The 12776-nt window shown below is 39.7% G+C and overlaps 2 protein-coding genes across 6 annotated transcripts in view; both read right to left on the reverse strand.

Annotated features, from left to right (window-relative positions):
* Window positions 1–1631, reverse strand: part of LOC127871179 (serum response factor-like) — a 59151-nt gene extending 57520 nt beyond the window's left edge. Inside the window, exons 1-2 of one of the 3 annotated variants that reach the window (XM_052413922.1) lie at window positions 1291–1631; window positions 393–656 (exon numbers count right to left, since the gene is read on the reverse strand). In XM_052413922.1, the coding sequence (XP_052269882.1) occupies window positions 393–656; window positions 1291–1551 (525 nt within the window). In that variant the 5' untranslated portion in view covers window positions 1552–1631. The remainder of the gene's footprint in view (window positions 1–392; window positions 657–1290) is intronic. The other 2 variants (XM_052413920.1, XM_052413921.1) reach the window with 2 other exon arrangements.
* Window positions 1–12776, reverse strand: part of LOC127871178 (serum response factor-like) — a 131053-nt gene that overhangs the window by 57520 nt on the left and 60757 nt on the right. The gene's annotated exons all lie outside the window — the stretch shown is intronic.

The following is a 12776-nucleotide window of genomic DNA, read 5'->3' on the forward strand; positions in this document are numbered from 1 at the left end:
GAAGTCTGGGGGAAAATTTATCTGCTGAGGGGAAAAAAATCCGAGGGGAAAGCGCCGGATTTTTGGCGGGTCCCAAAGAAGGAAAAAAAAGCCCTGTATACCAGCCTAGTTGTCGCAACAGTTGCTCTGGGCAGAGAGGGTTTAATGAATTAGCGTAAAGTGTCATGCATGCACACAGGCTTATCAGGGATGACAATTTTTACTTTTATGTACACATGTAATTTGTTTAAAAGTTTTAATGATTTTCTTTGTGAAAATCCCCTCTAGGCAGAAAGTGTCTCTTAGATTAGCCTGTGTGGACTGCATACGCTAATCTAAGACGACACAGTACGCACATGCATTACACCAGGTTTTCCGAGAGCCATAGTCAAATGTATCTAAAAGACTGAAACCTTTTCATTTTCCTCGTCAACAGAGCATGCGAGTTCAGTCTCCTCAAAGCCTCCTGGTTTCATCCTCTGGTCCACGGCTTGCTGCTGGCCAGGCGCTACAGGTGGGGGGTCGGGCGAGTTGAGGCAAGTCTGGATGAGTGCCTTTCCACTCTCGCTGGTTATCATGGGCTGCAGCTTGCGTGTAGCAAACGTGTACACGTGACCCGTCTCACTGGCGACCAGCAACATGACCTGGGTCCCTATCAGAGTGGCCAACTCATAGGCCTGTGTTGAAAAACATAAGATGTTCGTTTAATGTTCATCATATGATATACATTTGGTCAAATCAGTTATTTTCTTTTCTATGGCAGAAGGGGACAATAAGGGAAGAAGTCAAGAAGTAGGCCTGCGTAGAAAAACAATTGAATAGATGGTCAGAGTCTCTGTTAAATGCTCATCGTTCGATTATGATGCGTTGATAAAGTATGGTCAATTACAATACATTGCTGATTTAGGGAGCGTTTTACAAAATTATAAGTAACATTATATGGTATTATTTTAAAATCATTGTTCTGCTAAATTGCACAGAAGATGTGATATTTCTGTCAATTAAACTCAATTATGACATCATGAATTATTAATAATTTTCTAACAATATATGCTCTTGATTTTAAGGCATTGTATTATTTATAAGCCATTTTTCAACGCGTGCTTGTTAATAAGCCATATATGCATATAACTCATTACACAAATAATTACATCATTCACTCATGGTTTTATTAATATATGAAATAATTATGCAGTAATTCATTTGCAATAACAGCTCGGCTAACGAGTGATGCTACATGTACACGAGGTCATAGTACTATGTCCAAATAAGGGTCAAGCTACTACGAGTGGAATGAATGTCAACACGCACCTTTTTCATGATCCCAGTTTTACGCTTGCTAAAGGTTGTATTACGCCTGAGTTTGTTTTCAATAAATTCCATTTTGATCTTAACCTTCCCCTTCGTTTTCTTTCCGTGTTTTGTGCACTTCGCTGCAGTCAATTCGTCATCCGAATCATCGTCGAAAGTTGACGGATCGACCGCTTCAAAAACAGTGTTAGTTTTGCCTCCATTAAATGGTTGACCTGGAAAAGCAGGCTGACTACCGTTTAAGATATCCATGCTGTACATGTGAGGAGTTGTCACCTATCCAAAGGTATAATAACACTGTTTTTGTGAATCGCAAACACTCGTGTTTACAGTTTCCGTGTAAGTGCCGACAGACCAAATTGGGGACCGATTTACCTTCACGAATATCAATACGCGCCGAAGTATAGTCCTATAGCAGACGTTGGTTAAGCGTAAACACTGTACTTTTCTTTCGTACATGTTAGTTATGTTTCACAAATTGCACCATTCTATACAGAATAATATAACTTATGTCAGTATTGTTATTTGTTGTTTATTTAAACATATATTGTATGTATGTTGAAGTTTATAATTCTCCGCCCACTTAAGCAAACCCAGCTTCCTTTTAAGGCGATTTGCTAACCCAAATATGGTTGACATTGCCATATATGGAGGTCATCTTCATGAATAAATAAATTTCGAATTGCAATCGTGCTTTATTAGCCGTTTACGGTTGTTTGTTTTCATGTCTTCCGGTGAAAGGTTACTTATTAATGACGATTAAAATAAAGACAACGCCTTATGGCTGTTGTACTGGGCAGTATATTACCATGTGTCTGTTGCACAGGGCAGTACTACCATGTGGCTCTTGTACAGGGCGGTATACTACCATGTGTCTGTTGTACAGGGCAGTATTATTACCATTTGGCTGTTGTACAGGGCAGTTTATTACCATGTGTCTGCTGTACATGACATCATATTACCTTTTGGCTGTTGTACAGGGAAGTATATATTACCATTTGGCTGTTGTAAAGGGAAGTATATTACCATGTGTCTGTTGTATAGGGCATTATACTACCATGTGGCTCTTGTACACGGCAGTATATTACCATGTGTCTGTTGTACAGGGCAGTATATTGCCATGTGTCTGTTGTACAGGGCAGTGTATTGCCATGAGTCTGTTGTACAGGGCAGTATATTACCATTTGGCTGTTGTACAGGGCAGTAAAAATGGTTTCGGTCAGTTAAATAACATGGCTGCTGGGAGGGGGGCAGTTTTCTCATTATGCCCCCCCCCCCTTTCGAAGAAGAGGGGGTATATTGTTTTGCTCATGTCGGTCAGTCCGTCCACCAGATGGTTTCCGGATGATAACTCAAGAGCGCTTACGCCAAGGATCATGAAACTTCATAGGTACATTGATCATGACTCGCAGATGACCCCTATTGATTTTCAGGTCACAAGGTCAAAGGTCAAGGTCCAGTACAGGCTAATCTAGCGACACTTTACACATATGTAGTAAGTCCAGCATAGGCTAATCTGGGAAGACACTTTACACACACGTAGTAAGTCCAGCATAGGCTAATCTGGGACGACACTTTACACACATGTAGTAAGTCCAGCATAGGCTTATCTGGGACGACACTTTACACACATGTAGTAAGTCCAGCATAGGCTAATCTGGGACGACACTTTACACACATGTAGTAAGTCCAGCATAGGCTAATCTGGGATGACACTTTACACACATGTAGTAAGTCCAGCATAGGCTTATCTGGGACGACACTTTACACACATGTAGTAAGTCCAGCAAAGGCTAATCTGGGACGACACTTTACACACATGTAGTAAGTCCAGCATAGGCTAATCTGGGACGACACTTTACACACATGTAGTAAGCCCAGCAAAGGCTAATCTGGGACGACACTTTACACACATGTAGTAAGTCCAGCATAGGCTTATCATGGACGACACTTTACACACATGTAGTAAGTCCAGTCCAGGCTAATCTGGGACGACACTTTACACACATGTAGTAAGTGTCATGGGGGTTTTTCTTCTTGTTGTATAGGTTCTGTATGTGGAAAATCAAGGATAACTGTAACACATGGAGATCACTTTATTCATCAACTTCATAAAGTGTTATGAAGAATAGTGGTCATGGTATGTTCTCTCATACGTTACAGGCTGATCACAACGGGATTAGTACTGGGGAATGATGATTTGTTAAATTGATCTTAAGCCTTGATCGACCGACTATAAAAACACTGTAACTGTAAATGTTACACTATGACATACTCCCCTGCTTTAAAACAAAAGGCTCCTGACTTTTCTTAATATATAATTATGTATTTGGGGAGGTATAAAACCCGGAACTATCCGGAAATCTTTATGGTAAAACCCGGATCCGATATAAATGGTTATAACTTCATTATTATTCGTCCGATATTAATTATAATGGTACCGTTGTAAAGAAGATCCTCTACAGATTCTAACCATATCAAAATATTTTATGGCAGGGTCGTAGTCGGCCTGTAAATCGCGGACAAAGTCGGCCTGTTTTAACGTTTTTTTTTACACACGCAAATGCCGAAAAGAAAACCCGGATCCGATATAAATGGTTATAACTTCATTATTATTCGTCCGATATTAATTATAATGGTACCGTTGTAAAGAAGATCCTCTACAGATTCTAACCATATCAAAATATTTTATGGCAGGGTCGTAGTCGGCCTGTAAATCGCGGACAAAGTCGGCCTGTTTTAACGTTTTTTTTTACACACGCAAATGCCGAAAAGAAAACCCGGATCCGATATAAATGGTTATAACTTCATTATTATTCGTCCGATATTAATTATAATGGTACCGTTGTAAAGAAGATCCTCTACAGATTCTAACCATATCAAAATATTTTATGGCAGGGTCGTAGTCGGCCTGTAAATCGCGGACAAAGTCGGCCTGTTTTAACGTTTTTTTTTACACACGCAAATGCCGAAAAGAAAACCCGGAACCGATATAAATGGTTATAACTTCATTATTATTCGTCCGATATTAATTATAATGGTACCGTTGTAAAGAAGATCCTCTACAAATTCTAACCATATCAAAATATTTTATGGCAGGGTCGTAGTCGGCCTGTAAATCGCGGACAAAGTCGGCCTGTTTTAACGTTTTTTTTTACACACGCAAATGCCGAGAAGAAAACCCGGAACCGATATAAATGGTTATGACTTCATTATTATTCGTCCGATATTAATTATAATGGTACCGTTGTAAAGAAGATCCTCTACAGATTCTAACCATATCAAAATATTGTATGGCAGGGTCGTAGTCGGCCTGTAAATCGCGGACAAAGTCGGCCTGTTTTAACGGTTTTTTTTACACACGCAAATGCCGAGAAGAAAACCCGGAACCGATATAAATGGTTATAAATGCATTATTATTCGTCCGATATTAATTATAATGGTACCGTTGTAAAGAAGATCCTCTACAGATTCTAACCATATCAAAATATTGTATGGCAGGGTCGTAGTCGGCCTGTAAATCGCGGACAAAGTCGGCCTGTTTTAACGTTTTTTTTTACACACGCAAATGCCGAGAAGAAAACCCGGAACCGATATAAATGGTTATAAATGCATTATTATTCGTCCGATATTAATTATAATGGTACCGTTGTAAAGAAGATCCTCTACAGATTCTAACCATATCAAAATATTTTATGGCAGGGTCGTAGTCGGCCTGTAAATCGCGGACAAAGTCGGCCTGTTTTAACGGTTTTTTTACACACGCAAATGCCGTAAAGAAAACCCGGAACCGATATAAATGGTTATAAATGCATTATTATTCGTCCGATATTAATTATAATGGTACCGTTGTAAAAAAGATCCTCTACAGATTCTAACCATATCAAAATATTGTATGGCAGGGTCGTAGTCGGCCTGTAAATCGCGGACAAAGTCGGCCTGTTTTAACGTTTTTTTTTACACACGCTAATGCCGTAAAGAAAACCCGGAACCGATATAAATGGTTATAAATGCATTATTATTCGTCCGATATTAATTGTAATGGTACCGTTGTAAAGAAGATCCTCTACAGATTATAACCATATCAAAATATTGTATGGCAGGGTCGTAGTCGGCCTGTAAATCGCGGACAAAGTCGGCCTGTTTTAACGGTTTTTTTACACACGCAAATATAGATGACAATATACAATATACGCACCGTGAAGAAACTAACTCACAACTTATATACAGAAAATATTTGAATTAAATCATTAAAGGCACTTCTAGCAGAAGAACCTGGAGTTCGTAAAGACTTTTATTAAAAAGTAAGGAAATGAACTTTCAATTATTACTTTAATCAGCAATTCAACAACAAACGGGCCATATTAAAGGGTTTCATGTGACCTAATGAACTGAACTGTTAGCCCAAAAACCCCGCCCAAAACAGATTGTCATCCTATTCGTTGCCATCCTTGCAACCACAATTTACCTACGAAGGTCAGATCGGGATTCGAACCCGAAACCACCCATTAGCCATCTAAATAAGATATGATTCCGGCCTGGGTTGCTCTACCAATTAAGCTATTCTGACCTTTTGAAAAATATATGGGTAAACTGCAATTCTGTTGAATAGCATGATTAACTTGCTTAGAAAAACGTTTCCAAAGAATTACATGTACATTTCATTGAAATTGTTTTATGATTTAGAACGATATATTTGCAGTTTAAAAGGTCACACGAGGCAATGTTTGAAAAGCCCACAAAAGCTTCCGTTTGTAAAATGGTGATAATTTGCCGACCGTGTAGTTCATATAAACCCTTATTTTGCACAAATCGGGAAGAAACATTTATGGATCGAAAACCAACTGCAGATAAGAGCAACATAACAGTCCTTGTAACTAAGTAACTTTTTTGTTTTAAAATCGCACAAAAGCTGCTGTTTGTAAAATAGATAAAATCACCTTATGTCTGCACTCATCTGAAGTATATATGGTTCGAATACCATCTGCGGATAAGAGCAACTAAACAGTCCGGGGCAATTGCACTTTACCGGTACGCACTATAACCCAAGCCCTTATAATTAGTGTTAAGTTGCGCAAATTTCGGAATCCATGATGGCAGCGTACCGGTAAAGTGCAATATAGCCAACATAAATAAGGAGTTAAAGCGGGACTGCACGATTTGTGTCAAATATGTTAATCAGCAATTAAACAACAAACAGGCCATATTAAACGGTTTCATGTGACTAGACGAACTGATGAACTGAACGGTTAGCCCAAAACCCCGCCGAAAACAAATTGTCACACTATCCGTTTCCAGCCTTGCAACCACAAGTTTACCTACGAAGTTCAGATCGGGATTCGAACCCGAACCCACCCATGAGCCATCTAATGATACCGGCCTGGGTTGCTCTACCAATTAAGCTATCTGACCTTTTGAAAAATATGTAGGTAAACTGCAATTCTGTATAATAGCATGAATGACTTGCTCAGCAAAAGTTTACAGTTATTCGCACATCCCTGCTCATAGCAAAACACAATTGACTAACATAAAATCTTTTTCCGTAAATTTATAAATCTTTAATCGAAACATCTTCATTCATTTTCATAAGATAATGTTTTATTAATTTTGCATTGCCTTGTAGCTTTACATTTAAATTAGGAGATTTGTGACGTATATCGTGTGTGGTCATTTCAGTGACGAAAAAAACTAGTTTAACCTCAAAATATTTCACATACAGTCCACACAGGCTAAACAGGGTCGACACTCTTCGCTGTTATGACATTTTTCGTTTAAATGAAGTCTCTTCTTAGCAAAGATACCATTAAGGCGGAAAGTGTCGTCCCTCATAAGCCTGTGCGAACTGCACAGGCTAATCTGGGACGACACTGTACGCACATGCATTATGCCCAGTTTTCTCAGAATACGACACATAGTTTAAACGCATTTTCGATAGAATTAGCGACGACATATGAACGTGGTTTGTTTTTAACAGTTAATTATTTATTCAAAGCATCATCAAATGCAAAACGTATTTAGGATTGTTTGTTTGTCATGCATTATTGTAAACTTCGATAAGATTAAAAAAAGAGCAGACATGTGTATGTGGTTAAAAAAATGTAAGATAAATTGAAAGAGAGCATAATGTGGATGTGCATTTCGTTTGACTCTCTGGATTTTAATGACAAGTCGGACGTGGCATTTTAGTTAACAGTAAAATATTTGTTAAAAATTCGAACGAGCCCAAAACGCATTTTGGATCTTGTGTTTGTCATGCATACTAGAAAACTTCCATAGGCATAAAATAACTCGCTTCTACGTGATCGCGGGTTTGTAAAAAAAATATGGTCAGAATGGTTAGCGTTCGAAACAAACGTTATCAATAATGGTGTGGTTTAAATTACATTTCGAAAAAGTGACGGCAGTACAAAAATGGTTGTGCATATCATTGTAAATATACCTTTAGACTTTTTTTCGTTGTATATTCGGAGTCCAATGCAATCAATGACGATTTGTCCAGTATACTTATTGAATTATCTGTCTATTTGTAAATCCAGTATGAAATTTATCAAACCCATTTTGATACTTAAAATACTTTCAAATATATATGCATTTAAATACAAGCAAAGTTCGGATTTCAATACACATATCTATACTTAGATTCTCAAAACCATACCCATATCAGTAATTTTAGTCGAAAAACTCACCCCGTATTTTCGGCACATCCCTATATACCCGTATATAGGAAGTTATCCCCCCCCCCTTTTTCCGGGGCTGGATGTCGAAGGCATAAATTGCATTTTATTGGACGAGATAGATTAATTTGTTATAATGGAAATGACACCATAAAAGTAACTGTACTGGAGGATATCATTACATTATATCTAAATAGATATCATATTTATAAACATTAAGATATAATTGTTGTACCATAATCACATACCTTTATCTCAGTGCTTGTTCATCTCAAATTACCATGTGCAGTATGGACACAACCATTTTTCATCTTGGTTTGTCATTGTGTACCCAACACATCTTTTGTGAAACCATCTATTCATTTTGCATCTTTTATTGTCACATTCCACCATATCGCCAACTATATCAGGCAACTTACAAGCGCAAAAAATCTTAATAGAACAACTTTTTGCTACTTTACACGGCATTTTTGGCATTTTTTCTATTTTTGGAAATGTTGTAAACTGTTGTTTAGTAATACATTCTAATAAATGTGCTCTCATTCTTGGTATATCATATCTGATAATTGAAAAATCTACATCATAATTGTTGTGTAACACCTCAGTAAGATTGGCAATAGCAAAAACACCACAATCTGTGTAATTAGGTTGACGTTGTACGTCGGGTATTTGTACTTGTACACTGCGCTCTCCATTTTCATAGATTTGAGCGATTTGAATTGAAATACTACTGTTTAGAGTTCTTGGAGATTTTAAACTGTCCACCACAATAACATGTCGATCTTTCTGTGATTGGTATGATAATACCCAGTGATTACTGGCGTTGTAATGTATTTGGGCGGACGGGGGATTTTGTTTCGTTAAACGTTTATTTATATCCCAGGTACCTAAATCATGATTAAAGTACGGAGCAAGAAGTGTGTTCTGCATCCCACTGTCAAGCGCGAATTGTTCTTTTAGCATTTGCTGACATTTGTTTATTATTGGGTCGTTCAGCCACCCGGATGGATTTTTAACTAGCTCTAAATCTATTGTAGATATATTTGCAATTTCTACATTATCGTCTTCCGCGTCATCAATGATCATTTGATTAAAACACGTCTGTTCACTGGTAAATGAATCATCGCTGCTTATATTTAAATGGTTTTCTTCTTCGAGAACGTCTTCTGCAATTGAACTTAAATTGTTGTCAAACTTTATTTGTTTACAAGAAGTGAATGAATTGTTGGTGTTCCGGCTTCTTTTTTTAGACGTTGGTGTTTTTGGGGTTGATGCTATTAAATTGGCGAGCTTTTGTTTCAGCGATGTGTCGCATGATTTTCCAGTTGGTGTCATGAGTATTGAATCGGGTGCTGGGTTAATTTCGAAGTCGGCTTTTTTTCGGTTTCTTTTGTCCCGTTTTTTTGGCAACACGCGGTTTGCTATTTTTTCGAAGAAGCGTGAGATTTTTAACCGTGCGTTTATCACAGATTCCATCAATATTCAGAGTCATTTTAACCGCTAGTAGGTGATAACAAAGTCCAGTTGACGGACAACTACATGTTTCTTTTGGCATGATTGTCACCAAACGTTTGGAGCCATGTATTCCCTCAACAATAAAGGTTTTCATGGATGGGATTAATTTTATTTTATCATTATTTATAATAAATTCCGCCAAAGCTTTTTGGGACATATTCTTTTCAATACCCTTCCTTTCCCCTAATTCCTTATCGTCAATACAAGTAATGTTTTTATCTTTAAATATTTCCAAATTATTTTTTTCTCCGTCGATGACATTTTCTCTTGTTATTAAATTGGTTTCAATCGGTTTATCAGTAATTTCACCTGATTTTTGGAAATGCTCTAGTGCTTCTTTCGCTTGTCTTAAAATATCATCCGGTGTACCGGATATGTGGGGTACATTAATTTCACTTCTGTCTAATCTGGCGTATTCACAGTCTTTTCTTAATTTAAAATTACCAAATCCTGCTCGACCACATTGTATGTCTGCATAAACTGATTTTTGACACATTAGTAAGTTTAAACATATTAAATCTACCGGTAGCTCTTTCCTGTGTTGTATTGCTTTTATCATATTATTAATTGATTCGGCGGGGTTACTGGTTATTCCTGAGTAGGGATTGTATATGCCTAATTTTTCTAACACCCAACGACCAGAATTATTCAAAATGGTTTGATGCAAATGTCTGTCAAAATAGTTCTTAAATTCCTGGCTCCACTCTTGTTCTATTTTAGATTTATGGTCAGTGTAATCGTCTTCAGTTGCACATTTCATTAAGTCTTGCACATGTTTAGTGTACACGGAGAAATCATCACTTTTTGCATTAGTTTTCTTAAGCCAAGTAGTTACGTCTGTTCGTATGTGATTCCAGCAGTGAATAATTTGTATGTTGGGTAGCGAATTCTGAATTGCTAATTTTATTCCGGCCTCGCGATCACAAATTAGCGGAAAATGTGTTCTTTTTAAATTTGGAATATGTTCCTTTAAAACACTGAAAAACCTTTCATGGAATTTTGCGTCTCGCCGTTCGTGCATCATGAATGCTACGGGCACTATTTTATTGCCTTCAAACAAAATATGTTGATATGACAGAACACTAACAAACAAGTGCCCCATTTTATAAGTTGTGTCATAAAACATTTTTAGGGGTGTATCGGAGTCGAACATTAGTAATTCATTGAATTCTGTCAGTATTTCTTCCAACCCCGATATGCACACCAGGGATGGAAAGACGTCAATTTGTTTGTTAAAATTTTCTAAATCTATTGAAATTTCACAGAGATTATATATTTCGTCGTTGCTATAACGTTTTTCACTTCTACTTTTGTATAAATGATTTTTTACCTGGCGAACGTTTCTTGCTGTTTTTACACCAAAATCTGTACCTTTCTCAGCTTTGCATTTCAATTCTTTGTCTATAAAATTAGCACTAACGGTTTCATCATCAGCACGTGACTTGATATGTTCAATAACAGAAGGATTTGTTCTTATAAACACCGTTTCCTTACTCTTAGAATTCCCATGTGCTAGTGGTGTATATATGGTGGGGTCTCCAAGGTAATGTATAATTGCAAATTTTCCATTTTCTAAGCGTTCGTATATATGCTTTTGAAAAGATTGTGAATGTTGGTTTTCGACTAATTTAATTTTGAAAAATGACTTAAACATCGTTGGTTTTTTCTTTGGAAAGCGTCTGCGACCGTCATTTACCCACATATATTTGTCCACGCGAACGTCTTTTTTCATTGCTAATGAGTCTAAAGCTACCACATATATATCCCCACCACTTATGTTGAAAGGCATGTCAGTTGATACCTTACCTTGCCCAGCCTCACAAGCACCCATTATGTCGTCAACAATCTGTGCAGACAATGGTTCCTTCTGGTTTGAATGTACTACTGCAGTACCGCCCCCACCGGACTGTCTTTTTCTACCGTGCGGAACTTTTGTAGCATCTTCAATCCATCGGACTATCTCATCAAGTTCGAGATGAGTATATGGAGAAGCGTGCTGCTCGTGTCGCGTCTCACCAACACCATCACCACCACCACCACCACCACCCCTTCTACCACCACCCCATCTACTACCACCCGTACTACCACCACCACCACCATCAACACCCCTACTACTACCACCACCACCACCACCACCACCACCCCTTCTACCACCACCCCTTCTACCACCACCCGTACTACCACCACCACCACCAACAACAACATCACCGCCACCACTACCACCATCACCGCCACCACCACCACCACCACCCCTACCACCACCACCACCAGCCCTACCACCATCACCGCCACCACCACCACCACCCCAACCACCCTTACTACCACCACCCCCAACACTACCACAACCACCCCTACTACCACCACCACCACCACCACCCCTACCATCACCCCCAACACTACCACAAACCACCCCTTCTACCACCACCCCTTCTACCACCACCCGTACTACCACCACCACCACCACCAACAACAACACCACCGCCACCCCTACCACCACCGCCACAACCACCACTACCACTACCACCACCCGTACTACCACCACCACCAACACTACCACCACCGCCACCACCACCCCTACCACCACCAACACCACCACCAATACCACCCCTGCTACCACCAGCCCTATTACCAACACCACCACCATCACCACCCCTAACACCATCACCGCCACCACCACCACCACCCCTACCATCACCACCACCACCCCCACCACACTTATTACCACCACCCTCAACACTACCACCCCTACTACCACCACCACCACCACCCCTACCATCAACCACAACCACCAACACCCTTACCTACCACCCCCCCCCAACAATACCACAACACCCCCTTCTACCACCAACACTACCACCACCACCACCACCACCACCACCACCACCTACCACACATCAACACCACCCCTACTACCCACCGACCCCTATTACCAATACCACCACCATCAACACCACCGCCAACCCCTACCACCCACCACCGCCACCACCACCACTACCACCACCACCCACCCCTACTACCACCACCACCCGCCACCACCACCACCACCACCACCCCTTCTACCACCACCATCCCTACTACCAACACTACCACCACCACACCACCATCAATACCACCCTACTACCACCATCCCTACTACCAAACACCACCACCCCTACCACCACCACCGCCACTACCACTACCACCACACACTACCAACCACCCGTACTACCACCACCATCCCTACTACCACCACCACCACCACCAATACCACCCCTACTACCACCACTCCTATTACCAACACCACCACCATCAACACCA

Source organism: Dreissena polymorpha, chromosome 3 (assembly GCF_020536995.1).
Source record: "Dreissena polymorpha isolate Duluth1 chromosome 3, UMN_Dpol_1.0, whole genome shotgun sequence".
In the NCBI taxonomy this organism is placed as follows: Eukaryota; Metazoa; Mollusca; class Bivalvia; order Myida; family Dreissenidae; genus Dreissena; species Dreissena polymorpha.